The sequence below is a fragment of the Nerophis lumbriciformis genome, linkage group LG34 (assembly GCF_033978685.3).
Source record: "Nerophis lumbriciformis linkage group LG34, RoL_Nlum_v2.1, whole genome shotgun sequence".
NCBI classification, from domain to species: Eukaryota; Metazoa; Chordata; class Actinopteri; order Syngnathiformes; family Syngnathidae; genus Nerophis; species Nerophis lumbriciformis.
The window spans coordinates 17,295,939-17,317,500 of NC_084581.2; the positions used below are offsets into that span (position 1 = coordinate 17,295,939).

The following is a 21,562-nucleotide window of genomic DNA, read 5'->3' on the forward strand; positions in this document are numbered from 1 at the left end:
TTTTTTAAATCACATTTCAAGAGCTACTTCTCTTTCTTGTGAAAGGGGTTAAGGACGTTAGTAGCACAGGGACATAGTAAACACTGAATGACCTTTTGGCATGAGAGGGAAAAAAGTTTTTTTTTTTAATTGATTGAAACTTTTATTAGTAGATTGCACAGTACAGTACATATTCCGTACAATTGACCACTAAATGGTAACACCCGAATAAGTTTTTCAACTTGTTTAAGTCGGGGTCCACGTTAATCAATTCATGGTAAGTGCACGCAGTAATGCAGAGTAACAAGAGAAATACAAAAAAAACCATAATCTGAATTAGTTTATAACCTCGGAACAAATTACTTAATCTATAACTCTTGCAACGTATAGAAATAAAATGTATTAAATAAACATAACAATAATACAAATAAAATACAAATATTTGCTTAAGTTAACACTAAATTGGCCCTAGTGTGTGGATGTGAGTGTGAATGTTGTCTGTCTATCTGTGTAGGCCCTGCGATGAGGTGGCGACTTGTCCAGGGTGTACACCGCCTTCAACCCGATTGTAGCTGAGATAGGATCCAGCGTCCCCCGCGACCCCAAAGGGAATAAGCGGTAGAAAATGAATGGATGGGTGGATCATGAAGTTTCTGTTTTGCCTTTAAAGTAGTAATAATCATTTAAACGTACAGTGCTGCAAAGTACAGTATAGCTGACATTAAAGATAGTTTAAACGAAAGAGAAACAAGTTAGTAGTACAGGGACATAGTAAACACTGAATGACCTTTTGGCATGCGTGGGAAAAAAAGTGCAAGCAGTAATGCAGAGTAGATAACAAGAGATATGAATAAAAAAATAATCTGAATGAGTTTATAAACTGGGAACAAATGACTTTATCCATAACTCTTGCAATGTATAGAACTAAAGTGTATTATACAAACATAACAATAATACAAATAAAATACATTATTATATATATATATATTATTTTATACAATATTTGCTTAAGTTATCATGAAGTTTCTCTTTTGCCTTTAAAGTAGTAATAATCATTTAAACTTACAGCGCTGCAAAGTACATTAAAGATAGTTTAAATAAAAGAGAAACAAGTTTATAACCTTGCGAGAACAAAGAACACAGTAGTTGATCTATGCATGTACTTTCTACACTATGCGTTGATCAGCATGGGCGCTGTGTAAGTATTATGATATTTTGTTTTGGTCGCCCCCACCCTCCCATCCCTGCACCCTGCACACGGGCTGCTTTCACTCAGCCATTTATGAAGAAGAGGCTGGTGCAGGAGAAGGAGGGGTACATACTTTATTTGTATAAATGTCTCTTCGCATTGTATTAGTTCCTCCATACGCGACCGTATTGTCCTGGTCACTTGTAATTACGATCACCCCTGATGAGCCTTTTGTCCCAGGGCAGTCATGAAAATAGTGGCCTACACACACACGCAGAGCGCGCACACACACACACACACACACACACACACACACACACACACACACACACACACACACACACACACACACACACACACACACACACACACACACACACACACACACACACACACACACACACACAGAGCACACACAAGGCAGCGAACTAATGCAATAAGTGGACTGAAGAAAAGGAGAGATACTTCAACAACCTAAAGCATAGTGTAAATATAGTGTATCATCTTGCCTGTGATATGTTGGTAAGCTGGTAATGTGTGACATTACCAGCTTGTTTGACTTGCCTGTAGGTTTCAAACCCCACACCTGTGTACACATGCATTGTGCAACGCATTTTTTTTTCTAAAGAGAGAAGTCCTTATAATGTATTTATTGATAATACCGCTCGTGTTCATGCAGTTTTATACACTTCCATAGTAATCGAGGCAACTTAACATTTAAATGAGAAGCGGAATTTGCTCCTATGCAAATGAAGATACCACCTCTAAAAAGCTTTCAAACCCAAGTATGTCTGCACAAGTTTCTCCCTCAAGGGTATTATTTAAAAACAAAAACTACATCTTGTTATCTGAAACCAAATTGAGAGGAGCACAGCCAGGCTATGCAAATACATAAGTAGTTGAAGCAGGGGAAGCCTGAGGTCCATTGAATTTTAGCCCAGGACATTTGCATGGGCGCGATTGGGCAGGTTAGGAGCAGCCGTTTAGTTGGCTCCTCCCTTCTCCCCTTTGCAAAGCATTGTGTGCACAAGTTTGCTCATTTGAATGTTGTTTCAATGTAATGATGGCCTTTGGGCTAAAGATAGCATCCTAGCCAAACTATCAAATTTAGTGCTGGGAACAGCAAACAAGGTCTCTGATGTCACTGATGCCACAAAACAGTGGTCATTTTGCAGGATCATTATTGGTATACAGGACGCGAGTACAGCCATCACACAACATCAACAAGTGTTTTCGTATATCTTGTCAAGGGACAATACCTACAAAATTTAACTTGTTCGTTGTTGCAAGTGTGCCTCATTAACAAAGATATGATAAACAGTACATAACTTTTGTGGTTGGTTTATTGCAAGAGACAAAATAAAACCAATCCAGCAAAACTATATCAAACTAGGAAAGTACTACAGAGCGCAGACCCCAGCCTGCTGTCAATAGTAAAGAATCCATTTTCTACCGCTTATCCTTCTCTGTGCCCCAGGGGTTGCTGGAGCCTATCCCGGCTGCATTTGGGTGGAAGGCAGGGTACACTCTTTTTTTTTTTTAATTCTTAATCTAGATCACCCCTAACATAGAATCACTTGTTCCCATTTTGGACATTTCCGTAATTTCCTTAGTCAAAATCCACCCATAACTTTTTGCGCTAACTATAGAGGTATGAAATATACAGAGTGAACCCTATTATCAGGGTAGTTTGCATACACACACAAAGACAATCAGCCTCGTAATGTAAACGTAAGGTAAAGTAGTTTGAATAATCCATCCGTATCACCCCCAAAATGTAATCACTTGTTCCTTACCCCATTTCGAACATTTCCTGAAAGCTTCATCAAAATCCTCCCATAACATTCTGAGAAGATTGAACCCTCTTGTCAGGGTTGCTTGCATACACACACAAAGACCATCAGCCTCGTTATGTAAACATAAGGTAAAGTAGGTTTAAATGATCCGGATCACCCCTAAAATCGAATCACTTGTTCCATATCCCATTTCGGGCATTTCCTGAAAGCTTCATCAAAATCCGTCCATAACTCTTTGCGCTAACTATGGAGTTATGAACTATACAGAGTGAACCCTATTGTCAAGGTAGCTTGCATACACATACAAAGACAATCAGCCTCGTAATCTAAACGTAAGGTAAAGTAGTTGTAATGATCCGCATCACCCCCAAATTCGAATCCCTTATTCCTTATCACATTTTGGACATATCCTGAAAGCTTCATCAAAATCCTCCCATAACTTTCTGAGCAGATTGAACCCTCTTGTCAGGGTCGCTTGCATACACACACAAAGACGTTGAGCAAGTAACGTAAACGTAAAGCAAAGTAGTTTGAATGATCCGGATCACCCCCAAAGTCAAATCACTTGTTCATTATCCCATTTCTGACATTTCCCGATAGTTTTATCAAAATCCGCCCATACATTTTCAAGCTATCTATAGAGGAATTAAATGAACGGAGTGAACCCTCTTGTCAGGGCCATTTGCATACACTCACACAAAGACGATGAGCCTTGTAACGTAAACGTAAGACAAAGTAGTTTAAATGATCTGGATCACCCCCAAAATCATATCAGTTGTTTGTTTAGTTATGAAAAAAATCTGAGGATTTTAATCCTTGCATAAGTACTTTTTGAGCATATTCAACAATATTGAGCTTATAATAACAGTGATAATTTTGGTCACAATAACTGTGGTATGAAATGAAATGTTCATATCGTTACATCCCTAACACTATTACTTGGCCATCACTCCAGCAGCACTGAGAGCGGACTCAGCCAAACTGCCTCTTAGTAATGTTGCCATTTTCAAGGGCAACAAAGCAATTGGCTCAGAAATGTAATAATAAAACCAAATATGACAAATGGACAGAGGTTATCATAATCTGCTCATTTCTAAATGTTCCAATTAAAAATAAGATTGTGTTCCCATCCATCTACTTTCTACCGCGTGTCCCTCTTAGGGTCGCGGGGGTGCTGGGGCCTATCTTAACTGTATTCGGTCAGAAGGCAGGGTACACCCTTCACGCTCACATTCACACATTAGGGCCAATTTAGTGTTGGCAATCAACCGATCCCCAGGTGCATGTCTTTATAGGTGGGAGGAAGCCGAAGGGAATCTACGCAGTCACAGGGAGAACATACAAACTCCACACAGAAAGACCCCGAGCCCCAGGATTGAACCCAGGACCTTCTTATTGTGAGGCACACACAATAACCCCTGGTCCAACGTGCTTCCTAGATTGTATTCTAAAAACAATTCATGTTGACCAACACACACATTTTGGGGACACTAAAGTACCAAAATTTGGTACCATTGAGTACCGGTATTGATGCTCAGGTAACTGGAAATGGTACAAATTGGTTCAAATATGAAATGTACCCATCCTCAGTGACAGTACACTTAATGATAGTGAAATGAGGACAACACTCTCCAACAGGTAGCTGGTGCTACAGTAGCTCACCAAAGGTTCAAATAATAATTGCTTCAACTCTTAGTATTTTTGTAAGTGTTCTAATTAGACATTAAGCTTCTATTGAATGACACATTACCACAAAATAGTATAAAGACAATGACCACAAAAAAAAACAAATGTTGCCAGTCATACAAATTAAAGACAAATACTCAACTCTCATTTATTTTTGTCAAAGTAGTTTTCATAGTGATAAAAAGTTGGAGACCTGCTCTATCATAAAGCTGAACACTGAATTGTTGTACTTTTTGAAGTTAAGCAGTGCAGATGTCTGTAAAGAAAAGTGTTTATTTGTATTCTGTTAAGTTAAACAGGAAACACTTTTATTTAAGAAAATATTATTTCTATTCAGTTTATTTTGCTCATCATTTTTATTATTGAACAATGTGTTACTATGTGCCACATATTTGTAATATTCCAAAACCTGCACATCTAAACATTTTGATAAATTCTGGTTGGAGTCAAATAGTATACAAATACAGTTTGCGTGTAGATTGTCTGTCATCAGGTCATACAATTAAGGGTTTAATTGATGCAAATGGACTCTATGGAAACGTCTTCAACAAACAAGGAAAACCCAGTTGCAACCATTCAACCTCTGCGGATATTATAAAACTCCTTTCACACAAATAAAAAAGGCGCAAATAATCGAGTCGTCCGTTATTTTTTTTCAGGGAGATGGCAAACCTATTACCAAACCACTAAAATGTTCCTTTATATTGTCCGTATGGTATATGGATCACAACTAAATACACTTTGGCTCCCGTATTAGTGACACAAATACTAACTTGTTAGTTGTTACAGAGGAAGAAATAGCATGCGAACAAAGCTAACACCAGAAGCGCAGACATCATTTTGTTATATTTCACTTCAACGGAAAATAAAGTCACAATTAAGGCAGCAAATTCATCAAAACTCATCAAATACACACTTTAACATCTCCAAAACACTCTCGTTGACAAGATGTAAGTCCTCAAAACATGTTGAGATTCAGTTTTAAGCTACTCTCTATTTTTATTCATTTTTAAAATATTACTAAGTGTCTATCAAAAATTGCATTGAACAAAGAGAGCATTGTCTACCAAGTCATATTCCTTGTGTGTTAAACATACTTGGCCAATAAATCTGATTCAGATGTTGTGATTGTCTTGAGCCACATTTTGATTGCATGTATTTTCTTTTTTTTTACAAAGAAAACATTTACGGTGTTGTCACTTGAATTGCAGGTTTAACAACGGTGACTATACGAAGAGTTGTACTTTATTATTTAATTGGAAATAATATTACAGTATATCGTTTAAAAGTTATTTTTCTTTTCAATGAAGATAGTTCAAAATAATGCCCAGGAGTGGCGATGTACCCAGCCTCCACCCCGAGAAGAACAAGCTATAGAAAACAGATGGATATAGTTCAAAATTACACATTTTAAAGCTGTATATATACCTGCCCATGCAATTAACTAACTAACTAACTAACTAACTAACTAACTAACTAACTAACACCAGAGATCACATAACCTTCTGGCGGAGGTATATAAATAATAATCATTTTATTTGTCTTTTTTTACACATTTATTTACAAGTTAGTTAATTATTTAATCATATTTTGCATTTCAGGACACATTTTTATCATGGCCACAAAAGAAGGCAAAACAAGTTGATAATTATTTTATGGGCAGCTTTATTTGTAATTTAGTTAATATTTTCCTTTTTTACTAAAAATATTTATTTTTATTTCTAAAAAAATATGTAGCCCTTACTCACAATTGTCTCAAAGGGCTGCACAAGCCACAACGACAAAAAAAGAGAGATGAGCACTGTGCTTGGTGCAATTTGCCCTACACTTACGGCACTGTATTTCACGTACATTTTTTCAACCTGGTTAGGGGCTACTTCACTGAAAAAAGGTTGTGAATCATTGCTTTAGAGAAGTCAGTGTACAGCTTGTATGGCATTACAGATTCTCTAGTATTGGAAAGCTGCGGTTCATTGATGGGAAACATGAATTCTATAATGCGGAGTCATTCTCAGAGGCTAGTAGATTTATAACAAAATGCAAGCTGTACACACTCTACTCTAAAGTAGGGATGTCCGATAATGGCTTTTTGCCGATATCCGATATTCCGATATTGTCCAACTCTTAATTACCGATACCGATATCAACCGATACCGATATATACAGTCGTGGAATTAACACATTATTATGCCTAATTTGGACAACCAGGTATGGTGAAGATAAGGTCCTTTTTAAAAAAAATAAAAAAATAAAATAAGATAAATAAATTAAAAACACATTTTTGAATAAAAAAGAAAGTAAAACAATATAAAAACAGTTACATAGAAACTAGTAATTCATGAAAATGGGTAAAATTAACTGTTAAAAGTTAGTACTATTAGTGGACCAGCAGCACGCACAATCATGTGTGCTTACGGACTGTATCCCTTACAGACTGTATTGATATATATTGATATACAATGTAGGAACCAGAATATTAATAACAGATATTATCGGACATCTCTACTCTAAAGTGTTTTATTATTATTGTCCCTTGACAAGCAATATTTTCAAGTCTAACAACACTTCCAACTAAATATGGCTGACGACCCAGAGAAGCCGCAATAAGACGTACGGTACATCGATTTTACGGAATGTGCAACACTTGTTAAAGTAAGACAAGTGAAGAACCGTTACATTACATTTCTTTGTCTTGTTTGGACTGCCTGACAATAGGTTTTGCATTTCACTCCAGAGATGATTTATCGTAAATAAATAATTAACAATATCTCATACCCTCTGCCAATCATTGGGATTAACATGCTCATCCCCTTATCTGGTCTTCTATATCACATATTAACTGGCACAGAGATTCAAATACTGTAATTGACAACATGCAGCTGTTAGCTTTCACTTAATTCCATAGAACTAATGCCTTCATGTTTAAAATAATATTTACAGAGATTGTATAGCAGGCAACAGTTTTTGTATTTCTATTTCTAATCTGATGAGCCACCTATTCATGTTGCAATCTGTCCATCCATCTGTTTAATTCATCTAATCAGCCCAGCGGATACTTTTGGTACGAAAGGCTTTAGAGGGCAAAACAATTGTTTTTTCCTGGAAACAAATTCATGAGATAATGTTTTTATGAAGGAAGTCAACAGACTTGAGTGCAATGGAAACAACATTACTCTTTTTAAATGTTTTGTGGCTTTTTTCTGCATGATACAATCATATTTCACCATATTTTCCATCTCCGTTGCGTGGCTGTTTGCCACTTTGAAGGTTTGAGATGTCCTAGAAACATTTAGAGGTGCAACAAAATTTAGGGTCCCAAGTCAGTTTTTTTTTTTAATTGGGTTACCGTTAGACTGATAAGCAAGATTGATTCATGTTTGTTGATATAATTTCACTTAATGAATGAACTGAATGATTTTATAACTACAGCATTGATAGCAGATGTCTTTCTTGCTCTAATTGTGCACCAAACCTCATGTTTTATTCCACATATGGCACCTGCTTTTATCAGATTATTGTCTTGAAATTTCCATCCTTTTATCATCACAGGATATTATAAAGAGCGTCAGCATGCACCCACACAGCAGTATCGTGTTAATTTTTCCAAAATATGTTTTTTTTAAAGTGATGCCTAGCGCACATGATGCAAGTGTGAGAGAATTAGCTCATGACAGTTTCACACCAAGATTGTTTAAAAGTCAAACTGAAAGACATTTCCCACACATTTTTTACATTCCCGAGACCCAGCAATGCATGTTTGTCCTCTGTAAGGGACAAAGTCTAATTTTAAAAATAAAAGATGTTGAATGGCTGCCCACCAGCAGGCACCAGACATTGAAACAACTTTGAGAACTTGTTGAATTAGGTCCTGATGTTGAGCAACTCAAACTTAACGTTGGAACATGGTTTTTGACGACGTTTAAACAATGTTGGGTTCTGACTTTAGTTTGACCATGAGATTTTAGTCATTTCCCAAACAATATTGTAAAACACAAATACAGCGTTGAAACAACATGCTTTTTGACAACTTTTATTCAATGTCAGGTTGTGACGCTGACTTGACCATTGAAATTTGGTCATTTCCCAACCAACAACGTGGATCAAACGTTAGACATCAACATTGTCACAAATACAACTATTTTGCAATGTTGTTTCGAAGTCAGTTTTAAATGGCATGCACAGCAGTGACGTGCGGTGAACTATACACCAGGTGAGGCATAGATACTTATGGAGGTTTTTTTTCTTCTTCTTGTTACCTAAATACATATGTGCAGCTCTAATCATTGTTGATTCAGGTTGCACATTAGAATAACAGGAAAAAGAAGGGAGTAATTCGCTTTCATAAAAACGTTATCATAATGATATTATGATATGATAAATGGGTCCAAAAAGTATTTGATAAAGTTGTAATTAAATACTTTTTGGTCCCATTTGCTTTTAACAAAATAAATCAAGTATTGTGAGTGTATATTACCTTTCTTTGCAAATATATTTTATTGAATTTTACAGTTAAAATCACATTTGACAATCATACTTTGCTCACTTAGACCCTTCATACATGCACACATCCACTCATCCACACTCACATGCACGCTTGAGGAGAGAGGTGCACTTGGGCTTTAACAACTCAAGGTTTACAGTATAGACATTATTAGAAAAAGTACCCAGATGTTGTATATATATCCATCCATCCTGCACTGGCTCAGGATCAGCAGACGATCCAGACCATAGCAAGATGGATGAATATTCCTTGGCATCAAAGATCCTCAGGAAGTGATCATTAGATCACCTTCCGGGGACCTCTCCACCGTCCATCCATCCATTTCCTACCGCTTGTCCCTTTTGGGGGGGTTCTGGAGTCTATCTCAGCTGCATTCGGGCGGAAGGCGGGGTACACAATGGACAAGTCGCCACCTCATCGCAGGGCCAACACAGATAGACAGACAACATTCACACCACTGTTCACACTTAAAATAAGAAGAATAAAGTCACATTTCCGTGGCTTGATCAGATGCAAAAAAATTTAAATACAAATAAAAAAATACAAAAAAGTCACACAAAAAACAACTAAACCGTGCCAAAACCATATCAAAAGTGACACAAAAAAGCAATGGTAGTGTGGGAACAATAAAAAAAATAATAACAATAATAAAAAAAGAATTTACGACAATTTTTTTTCTTTATTCTTTTTTTCCCTTTTCTTTCCCCTTTCCTTTCTTCCCCTCCCTTTCCCGAGGGGAACGTTTTTTTTCTAGGTTAGTTCCTATTTATTCCTATTTGTAGAGTTTATAAATCTTTTTTTTTCAAGAGTCATTACATTCACAAGTTCATTTATCTTACTTTATGTATCTTACATTTCTGTATTTGTATCTAAAGCAGCAATAGCTATCCTCCATGAAAACCTAATTTGTATGATCACATTAATTTTGTCTTAAAGTCCAGTTCAGAGAAGTATTTAATCTTGGATACAGTATATAATCCTCCATATTGGCAGACACATTCATTTAATTCAATTTCATTCCAAGCAATAAAACAATATTTTTGCATCTGACAAAAGAACACCCACAAACGCTGGCTTACTCTAATAAAAATGCCATGTTTGTTATAAATACAGTTAACTGGAGAGACACGTGTCTGCTAGCTTGAGCGCCCCCACTTCTCCCATTGTGGCAGTCAGACTACTGCAAGTTCACAATATATCGCCCCCTACCTTGAGGCAGAGGTACTTGCTGCCTCATGGCCTGCCTTTTCCCCGCGGCAACAAGCACGCGCCCCCTCGCACGCACGCGCTCAATACACTTTGTGTGTAGCCGCCGAGGCACTTCCGGTGGCTGCCTCACTTCTCGTCTGCCTTGTCATTTTGAACAGGAAACACGGAATTTCCGCCATTTTGAAAATTATCAAAATATACAGGAACCACACCAAAATCACATAGAAAGCATAGACCAAAAGAGAACTATTAAAACATATTTTATTTTGTTACTTCGTTTTTGAACATCTCATGGTTAAGCCCCCCCGTTCTTGCTTGATGTACAGCTTAAGTTGTTCAACAGTCCGGGGGTCTCAGTTGTGGTATTTTAGGCTTCATAATGCGCCACACATTTTCAATGGGAGACAGGTCTGGACTACAGGCAGGCCAGTCTAGTACCCGCACTCTTTTACTATGAAGCCACGTTGATGTAACACGTGGCTTGGCATTGTCTTGCTGAAATAAGCAGGGGCGTCCATGGTAACGTTGCTTGGGTGGCAACATATGTTGCTCCAAAACCTGTATGTACCTTTCAGCATTAATGGCGCCTTCACAGATGTGTAAGTTACCCATGTCTTGCTGGGCACTGATACACCCCCATACCATCACAGATGCTGGCTTTTCAACTTTGCGCCTATAACAATCCGTATGGTTCTTTTCCTCTTTGGTCCGGAGGACACAACGTCCAAAAACAATTTGAAATGTGGACTTGTCAGACCACAGAACACTTTGGATGGATGGATAGCGAGCTCCAGAGGGACCTGTTGCTTGTCATCCACCAACGTTTTTGAAGACGTAACCTTCTCAAAACTTGAATAGATTTATTAAAAATTAAAAATTTAAATGTATAGGAAAAGTAATGACTAATTTATTTATTTATGATAAATATATAAATAAACTGTCGTGGTTTGTGTTTTATTTTGATTTGTAAAACGGATTTCCTGCAGGGTGAACTGTTGGCGCATGCGCTTTAGAAAAACAGCAATGGCTTCCGCACTCTTACACATGCCACAATAACAATACGGGAAACACAACCTAAAACTATTTTCGCTGAGGCGGACAGACGACAGATGAGCCAAAAATGTCTCGGCACCGTAATGTCCGAGGCTACAACTACAACGAAGGTACTTAAAGCAAATAAGACTAGTCTTTATTGTTTAAAAAACCCGACCTCATGGCAAGGCCGCAGCCTGCTAAGATAGTTGGCAGCAAAGAAGCTTCCTATGTTGTTCAATGGCGCTAACGTTAGCTCGATGTTATGCTGTCGGGTCAATTGGCAGCCACCACATGACACAAATTAACTTTCGACTGATAAGTTACAACGTGGCACAATGTTACAAAATTAGATATGTAGCTATCTAAAATAATTCCTATCAGCTTGCCAAACTGGCTTGCTAAATGTTGTTTTGGTTCAGAAATTGCGGTGTCTTCACGAAAAATATTCTCCTTTTATCTAACTATATTTTACAATTCATCCGTCCTCAAGCGCTATTAAAAGTGTATTTGGACAGTTGTCAGGGTAACTGAATAACATATTCTAGCCTCCGTTAGTCCACTATATTTGTATGCCCTAAGTTAATTTTGGAGCGCTTTTACACTTGTGTTTACATTGCTTTAGATTTTGAAGATGATGACATGTATGGGCAGTCTATGGAGGATGACTACTGTATATCACCAGCAACAGGTGAGTATCACACATGTTCAATTGTGATCAATTTTAATATGTAATCTCATCGGTGGTTCTAAATGTACTGTTTTTGGGGGTTTGTACAGCCAATCAGTTTATCTACTCTCGTCGAGAGAAGCAAGCGCCCAAGGAGGAGCCACTGGAGGAGGAAGAATATGAAGAGGATGTACCCATGCCCCTGACCGTCAGCCAAAACCTTGATCCTCTCGATCAAGGTAACAGCACAACATTTCTCTAGGGGCGCCCTCAGATTAATATTTGACAGCCAATCTGTCTGTTTCCCCCTCCAGCCAAGCTGTACTCTTGTCTGGATCACATGAGGGCCGTGCTGGGAGATTCAATGCCGGACTCTGTCTTGAACCAAGTCGCCATAAAGTGTGAATTCGATGCACACCGTGCGCTGGATGCCATCCTCTCCGAAGACCCTAAAACGGCCCTGGTTAGCAAAACCACCACAGATGTCCCGCCAGCTGTCCAGAGGGTTAACAAGGAAAAAGCATCGCTTCCGCAAAGAAGCAGGGAGGCGGCCGTGATTGAGAAAGGTACCGTATTTTCCGCACTATAAGGCGCACCTAAAAACCTCCAATTTTGTCAAAAGCTGACAGTGCGCCTTATAATCCGGTGCGCCTTATATATGGACCAATATTGAGCCTCCAACAAGTAAAAGTTTAAATCAATCAATCAATTGCAACTACGGTAAACAGCCGCCGACTTCATTTTCCCCCGTAGAAGAAGAAAACGCGCGCGGTCCATGCTGGGATATATGACTGCACCAGGTGTGCCGTTTCATTTCCATTTGTTTGTTTATGTAAAGACCCCAAAATGGCTCTTATTAAGAGACACGCTTACGACGCAGAGTTTAAACTTAAGACGATCAGTCACGCAGTAGAACACGGGAATAGAGCAGCAGCGAGCGAATTTAACATTGTCACTGAACTGCTAGACAACAGCAGCAACACTCTCGATTAATGACGACTTAGACGAGACAATGCTGTATTCGCCCAACTGTTTAATTCGGACACTGAAGAAGAAGAATTCGAGGGATTCGTGAATGAGGAATAACTTCATAAAGTGAGCTTTACATGTTTATTTTGTGTGTTGTGTGACATTAACGTTTGAGCAACGTTGAGTTATTGATATATTGTTATTGCTCCGCACTATTTCGAGTGTTACCATATTGTGATTGCACTAACGTTTGATTTGCCGTAACAGTATTACTGTTTTTTACGTGTTTATTGAATCAGGGAAAAGTTCCCCTCCACTATGTGATATAAATGTTGCACTACATGTTATACCTTACTGTTGTTAAAAGATAAACAAAACACTACGTCACTGACTTTACCTCGGGGAAAATAATAAAACAGCTGTTTATTCATTTTGGGAGTGAACAGAGTTGTCAAAACGCTGGTTTGTAATCTATTAATAAAGTTTGACTGACCTATCTGACTGTTTTGTTGACATTCCCTTTAGCGCAGCTCCATCTAATGGATGCATAATGTAACCCCAGCCTCTACTGTAGCGTCTATTCTATGCGCCTTATAATGCGGTGCGCCCTATATATGAACAAAGTTTTAAACTATGCCATTCGTTGAAGGTGCGCCTTATAATCCGGTGCACATTATAGTGCTGAAAATGCGGTAGATGTAGTTGCTTTCAATATGACCACATTAACAGTGTAAGGGCTGTTATTGAAGTCATGCCACTTTGAGTAATACAACATTTTCTGGAACAGTTAGTGCGTGTGTCTCACAATAAGAAGGAGTTTGCTTGTTCTCCCCGTGACTGCATGGGTTTCCTCCGGGTACTCCGGCTTCCTCCCACCTCCAAAGACATGCACCTGGGGATAGGCTTATTGGCTACATTAAATGGTCCCAAGTGTGTGAGTATGAATGTTGTCTGTCTATCTGTGTTGGCTCTGTGATGAGGTGGCAACTTGTCCAGGGTGTACACCGCCTTCCGCCCGAATGCAGCTGGAATAGGCTCCAGCCACTCCCTCAACCCGAGAGGGACAAGCGGTAGAAAATGGATGGATGGATGGATGGATGGATGGAGGTTTGTGCGGATTTTAACATATTTTCCACAGAAAACTATAAAAATAAGTGTAAAGGGTCAAACAATCACTATGAGAAACCAGTGTTATGCAACGTTAGAAGCTTTTCCTCCCCTGATTTAAATAAGGGTCAGAAGTCCCACAAGTGGGTTGTAAGTGTGTTCTAGACAGGGCTCCAGCTATTGATTATTTTAGTTATCAAGTAATCCATTGATTATTTTGTTAAATTAATCGAGTAATTTGATAACACACTTTATAGCCTCAATGCGCATTTTTGGGAAAGTTGTTTAAATAAAAAAAATATTTTTCTTCTTGCCATAAACCTCATTCTTTTTTTTAAATAAGCACACATCAACATTAAAATTTCACTTTTAACATCTGCATTTAATAAAAAATAATAAATAAATGGCACCGCCACCATGGGTGCTCTATTGTAGTATGGTGGTAACTGTGTCCGCGTATTTATGCACTACAGATCTTCTAAATTTTTTATGTTACATTCACATAATTAATCTAAGTACCGGTAACAATATAAATCCACTTTTTGTTTTTCTAATTGATTAATCGTTGCAGCCCAAGTTCTAACCTTCAAGCTGGACTCTCACTTTTTAAAAGTGCTGTTTTGTCCCTTTAATGCAGATGTGCTGCATTTGTACATGCCCGTCTACCGACAGAGTGTGTCTCCAAGAAGCACTACTGTGCACTTAATCCACGTTTTGCATGTACACCAACTGCACTTGTCCAAAATGATAAATGCCATATATAACTTAAAAGAACATAACATTAGGGCGTGGAACAGGAGAACACAAATAAAAGCAACACGGCCATAGTGGCGTGTGCTAACATTACCCACATTTAAACAGTCATGCTCGAGTGGCTAAGTCGCTGAAGAACAACAAAATGATTAAACTTGTAAGTCCCATGCTTTAGCTGACTGACGTGAAGTTGAAGTGCCAGCCTCTGTTTTTAGATGTGTAGCAAGGCCCAAAAATATCTTTTTTTCCCCCCGCTTCATGGTGTCGTATATTCAAAGACTTTTAAAACCAACTTCTTGAGCGTCTCTTAAATGTGTAGCAAGTAGAGGTGGGAATCCTTGGGCAGCTCACGATTTGATTACGATTACAATTCAGGAGCTACTATTTAATTAAAAATCGATTATTGATACATCTTTAATTTATATATATTGATGCAGTTTTACATTTCTTTTCGTTTCACTAAATGAGTGGTTATCACTTGCAACTTTTAAAACAGTGCATTTGTCATAAAAATGTGTGAATAACTGGAACATTAGAGCCCTAAAATAAAGAAGCTGTTCGGACCTTTCTGTGAGGTAGCTCGCTGCAGTCAGCCACATTTTAGAACTGTCTGCATTACTTTTCTTTATTTACAATAAATCGATTATTGATGTTTACTAATCAATTTTATAATTGTCCATGTCCGAATTGCGATGCTCCTAAAAATCGATTGTCCCCTCTCCTCTCCTAGCAAGTGAGGGGGATGATTTTTCTCACATTTCTTTTGTTTGGTGCTCATAAACAGGCTTTAGGGACACAATACGTTAGCACAACGTTATAAAATCACTGTTGTACAAGTGGGGACTTTTTGAATTGGAAATTGGGACTTTTTGCTCTTTTTTTTTGCCACATTTAAGATCAACGTTTAACAAAGTGCCTTGTTTTTTTTCTCTTCTTTTCTCCTGATTGATGGATTGATTCATCCTTCTGCCTCCTACTCGCCAACTGAAATTGGCTTCTGTAAGGTAAGGAGCCGACTTGTTTGCATCACCTTCAGACACAACATCAGAGACCCATAAATCTGACAAATACACACAAGCGTTACACACTGCATCACTTGGGATTTCATCCCCACTTGCATCGTTCCGTGATGACCGAAGTCCGTGTTTTGTGGGACCGGGCCTTAGCGGTGGTGCTAGCCTGGCACAGCTCATCTCCGAGCACGAGCAGAACAATAAGTTGAAAGGATCGGGTGATAAAGGGCAAAGTCTGGGCCCGCCACTGACTACATCTCCACTTTTTAATAATTGTTCCCTGGGCACACTATCATCTTTGAACAATTACGCTCCTTCGCTACTTTCTGCTTCTCTGAGTAGTCTTACTATAGCGCAACCCAGTGTTAAAACTGTGACTTCTCCCCCTGGATTTGAATGTCTCAGCTCTTGCCCGCACAATCAACACTCAACAATGGCTCACCCCAAGGGAAGTCCATCGTTGGCGGATTTAATCCAGGAGCATTCCAACCAGAGTCCCACTTTTAGCGACTCACGAAGGTTGCATATGGTTGTTCCAGCACCAATGCTCTCGCTGTCTGAGCTTGCCTCGCAGCACCAAAACGTTCCTTGTCAAACGCCAACAAACATTTCGAACTTGAACACCAGTGAGACAATGTCGCTAACTGAGTTAGCGCTGCAGCAACACAACAAGAGCTCATTAGCGTCCTCCTCTTCAGCAATAGAAGGTGGTTTTAAAAGACCACCTGGCCTCTCTGACATGCTCCTCACCTCGCATTTGACCCGCGAACTTACAGGCAAAACCTCAGTCGCCTCAAATGGGTCACAGTACTTCCTCACCTCAGCGAAACCAGCGAGGGTTGAGGTGCTGGCAGAAAGTATTCATGAGGGCGGCAACCAATGCAAGCTCCGCCACAAGCTGCCTCGTGAGAACTCTGGGTTAACAAAGCCGCACCAGAGTATCGATTTGAGCACTTTAATAGCCAACGATGACGGCGATCTCCCCTCGCCGTCCTCTCCTGGATTTGTCGGTGTGGATACTTCGGTTTTCGCACAACCATCAGTGTTCGCGATCACTTTGTCGTTTAGGAGTTGCAGAAGGCACAGAAGAGCAAGTAAGCTAAGGAGGGGGAAAGGTCTGAGGGCAGGGAATGGTCGCTTGGCTTTTCTCCTCGCGTCAAAAGAGCAGCATAGCCTACTTGCGCAGATTGTACCATTCACCTTTGACACACCTTCGCCGGACGACATCGTACGAGCAAATCAGAAAAAAGCTTTTACAAGGTAGACCGGTCAAGGCGCAACTTTTTAAGTGGAAATAAATCACTGTTTGGACCAAATAACTCTTAGCACACTTAATCTGCCTTTTGGCTTTTAAATTCATACTACACAAGAACTAAGCTAAATTAACATCTTTAAAGTGTAGCCTCTTTTTTAGTTTTGCGCTCACCACCCTAAAAAAACCCCAAAAGGCAAGAAATAGGTTGATGTTGCTTGCAGGTGCAGCACAGCTATTGGATTTGGATCAGTTAACCATGCTGCTTGGGTTTGACATCACGGAGGGGGAAGACATTGTTTTTTGTTTTTTTTGGTGTTGTTGAAATGACACCTGGAGTTTTTCCCATGAGCAAACGTGTCACGCACCAACACACGTTTTTACTGTAATAAAACCTGCATTTATTCATCAGATGAAAGAGTGACTGATATGGTAAGCGGTCCTCAAACCCTAAGGTTTCTTTAACATGCAGTACATAGAGAAAGTATTAACAGCGCTTCACTTTTTCCACACTTTTGTTATGTTACAGCCTTATTCCAAATTCATTTTTGTCCTCAAAATTCTACACAAGGTACCCCATAATGACAAGGAGAAAAGTTTTTTTTTTAAATTGCAAATTAAAAAAGAAAAAAATCACATGTAAGTATTGACAGCATTTGTTCAATTTGTTGATGCACCTTTAGCAGCAATTACAGCCTCAAATCTTTTTGAACACAATGCCACAAGCTTGGCACACCTATCTTTGGGCAGTTTTGCCCATTCCTCTGTGCAGCACCTTTCAAGCTCCCATCGGGTTAGATGTGATTTTTTTATTTGTTTTTGTTTTTTTGTAATATGTTTGCAAACATTTAAAAAAATAAACATATTTACATTGTCATTGTAAGGTATTGTCTGTCGAATTCTGAGGAGAAAAATGGACATATTCCATTTTGGAATAAGGCTTTAACATAATAAACTGTGGAAAAAGTGAAGCGCTATGAATATTTTCCGTATGCACTGTAAGTGTGTTCATCACAAACATCATCAGTTAATGTAAAATTTTAAATAAAGACCAATGTATCTGTTATGAATGTGCCTCTGTTTGAGCTTTTTTGCTTGTGTTGTTGTCAAACCTCTATAAACTCTAAAAGTGATGTTTTATGTAACATTTTAAGCATTTTCACCTGTTAAAAAAGTGTAAAAATAAGTTAACCATGCTATTATCAAACTAAAATAACATACTGTCACCTCATGTAGCTTTTTAAATATTGCTTGAGGTAATTTCATTGCAACAAAGATTATTTTATTTATTTTGTATTACATTTGAAAAAAAAAGCCTTTTTAAACATAATTACATGTACATAGTAAATTTCCCCTTTCCTTTATTTTTTTACAGAGCCCCTAAAGGGACATGGGGAAAAAAATTTTGGGGTGGGAAAATTTTGTTCTAAAAAGAGTATTTCAATAAGTAAATAGTACAGTAGGTACTTGCTTTTGATATACATATGTAATGCCCATAAGGGTATTCTAGTAAAATATGCAGAGATGAGATGTGTCAGTATCCAAATTTACTTGTAATACATTTTTGGCAGCAGCAAAGTGGTTGTTTTGGTAAATTTTAGCTTTGTAAAGGGTATTTCTACAAGTAAACAGTAGGTACTTGATTTATATATATGTAATGCTAATAAGGGTATTGTAGTAGAATATGCAGAGATAAGATATGTCAATATCAAAATGTTACTTGAAATACATTTTTGGCAGCAACAAAGTGGCCATTTGGGTAGATATTTGTTCTAAAAAGGGTATTTCAACAAATAAACAGTACAGTAGGTACTTGATGTTGATTTATGTTATGCTCATAAGGGTATTCTAGTAAAATATGCAGAGATGAGATGTGTCAATATAAAAATGTTACTTTAAATAATTTTTTGGCAGCAGCAAAGTGGTCGTTTTGGTAGTTTCTAGCTTTGTAAAGGGTATTTCGACAAGTAAACAGTACAGTAGGTACTTGATTTATATGTATGTAATGCCCATGAGGGTATTCTAGTAGAATATGCAGAGATAAGATGTGTCAATATCAAAATATTACTTGAAACATTTTTTTGGCAGCAACAAAGTGGCCATTTGGGTAGATATTTGCTCTAAAAAGGGTATTTCAACAAGTAAACAGTACAGTAGGTACTTGATATATATATATATATATATATATATATATATATATATATATATATATATATATATATACCGGTATATATATATATATATACAGTATATGTAATGCCCATAAGGGTATTCTAGTGGAATATGCAGAGATAAGATGTGTCAATATCAAAATGTTACTTGAAACATTTTTTTGGCAGCAACAAAGTGTCCATCTGGGTAGATTTTTGCTCTAAAAAGGGTATTTCAATAAGTAAACAGTACAGTAGGTACCGTATTTTTCGGACTATAAGTCGCAGTTTTTTTAATAGTTTGGCCGGGGGTGCGACTTATACTCAGGAGCGACTTATGTGTGAAATTATTAACACATTACCGTAAAATATCAAATAATATTATTTAGCTCATTCACGTAAGAGACTAGACGTATAAGATTTCATCGGATTTAGTGATTAGGAGTGACAAATTGTTTGGTAAACGTATAGCATGTTCTATATGTTATAGTTATTTGAATGACTCTTACCATAATATGTTACGTTAACATACCAGGCACGTTCTCAGTTGGTTATTTATGCGTTGTATAACGTACACCTATTCAGCCTGTTGTTCACTATTCTTTATTTATTTTTAAATTGCCTTTCACGAGAAACTTGCGTGCGCACGAGATATGTATCTAAAAAAAAAAATTAAAAAAAATTCTCCCCCCAATTTTTTTCCCCCCCCATGTCCCTTTAGAGCTCTGTATTTTTTAGAAGGTTTCCCATATTTTCAGATGCCAATGTTGATGGTTATGTTTTTTTGTGTGTATTCTATGGTTTATTTTGAACACGCATACAGTTACAATATGATGCATCACATGGTTTCTAGTTTTTCATTACATGTCTGAAAATGAGTAGGACTAAGCAACACTTATTTAATCCTACCCTTTTTCCATTTCATAGCAATTACTAACACATTTTTTACTTCATGTTCTCAATTTGTAACACGATTTGAATCCATAAATAATAAAGTTGTATATAAATAGTTAAATAAATTGTAATACACATAGTGAGTTAAATAACTTTTTCATGAAGTTTAAAATGTTTATCATGATTTTTCCATTCAATAATTTCTATGATAACTGTATTTACGTTATGTTAAATTGATGTATTGCTCATAATATACTAAACATCCAGGACCCTTTTCTAAGTTCCTTTCCTGGTTTTTTACGCCATTGCTACTTTTTTTTCCCTTGACATCCTTATTTGCTTCTGTGGCATTGCAAAATAATGTGTAAAAATAGCCAAAGTAAAAAGGCTTTAGATTAGGGGTCCTAAATTCCCTTCAACAGGGGGCTACTGGAGTTAAGGGTTGAGAATGAGCATGGGTCTTACCAAGTATTCACCTCACGTTTAAACCACATGACAAAATGTGTTAACTACTTTTACATACAGCTATAGTATGGTAGGTAGGCCTTAGGTCATTATACATGTCAAATTTAATGTACAAATTGTATATTTTGGCACTTGTTTGTTGCCCAATATGTATTTGTTGAGCTGTAATTTTTGTGTGTGCAGCGTTATTGTGGTTAGTGTCTAGTGGGATTTAAGATTGCCATAATACATTTTAACTATTAGCCGCACAGGGTGCGCGGCCCGCAATTACACTTAACCGCAAAATTAAGCAGAGGACCACAAAGTATGGGTCTGCGGGCCATCAGTTTGAGACCCCTGCTGTAGATGTGCACTAAGTTGAAATTTTAATGAGGTTCCAAACTTTTGAGGCATTTTCTGTTTTTGTATAAAGGCTGAAGAAGAGCTCATCTTGTACGACTCGGCACAAAACAATGATACAAATTATTAGAATGTATACACTGTTCAATTAGTATTTAGTAAATAAATTGAATGAATACAATGTAATTGAATAAAAAGTACCGGTATATGAACTATGATTATTTTTTATCATGGTTTTGTGCTGAGTCGTACAAGATGAGCCCTTCGCTTTTAAACTTTTGCAGTGTGATTCAAGTGTCGGTTTTGGTTTGAATCATCTTTAAATGAATGACGACTGTGGACTCTTCATCTTAGGCTGGAAAAATATGGGCTGATGTCAAAGATAACTGTTAGTCGACTGTTTTTCCCCCCTCCTGTCACTCTGCAAGTTTTGTTTAAACGTGGTGAGAGCGTTCATAGTGAGTGTTTGAATTGATCGGTGTCAACTTCAAGCAGGTGCACAAAGCTGAACAGGACCCCCAAGGCCATCAAACAGATGAGCAAGCCTGGGGAAAGTGA

General features: G+C 37.8%; 1 protein-coding gene across 2 annotated transcripts in view; it reads left to right on the plus strand.

Annotated features, from left to right (window-relative positions):
• Positions 1–11,357: 11,357 nt before the first annotated feature.
• Positions 11,358–21,562, plus strand: part of hbs1l (HBS1-like translational GTPase) — a 33,996-nt gene continuing 23,791 nt past the window's right edge. The window contains exons 1-5 of one of the 2 annotated variants that reach the window (XM_061929653.2): positions 11,358–11,523; positions 12,018–12,083; positions 12,173–12,301; positions 12,377–12,628; positions 15,901–18,200. In XM_061929653.2, coding sequence (XP_061785637.1) covers positions 11,481–11,523; positions 12,018–12,083; positions 12,173–12,301; positions 12,377–12,628; positions 15,901–17,168 — 1,758 coding nt within the window. In that variant the 5' untranslated portion in view covers positions 11,358–11,480 and the 3' untranslated portion in view covers positions 17,169–18,200. Of the gene's footprint in view, positions 11,524–12,017; positions 12,084–12,172; positions 12,302–12,376; positions 12,629–15,900; positions 18,201–21,562 lie in introns of those variants that run through there. The other variant, XM_061929652.2, reaches the window with a different exon arrangement.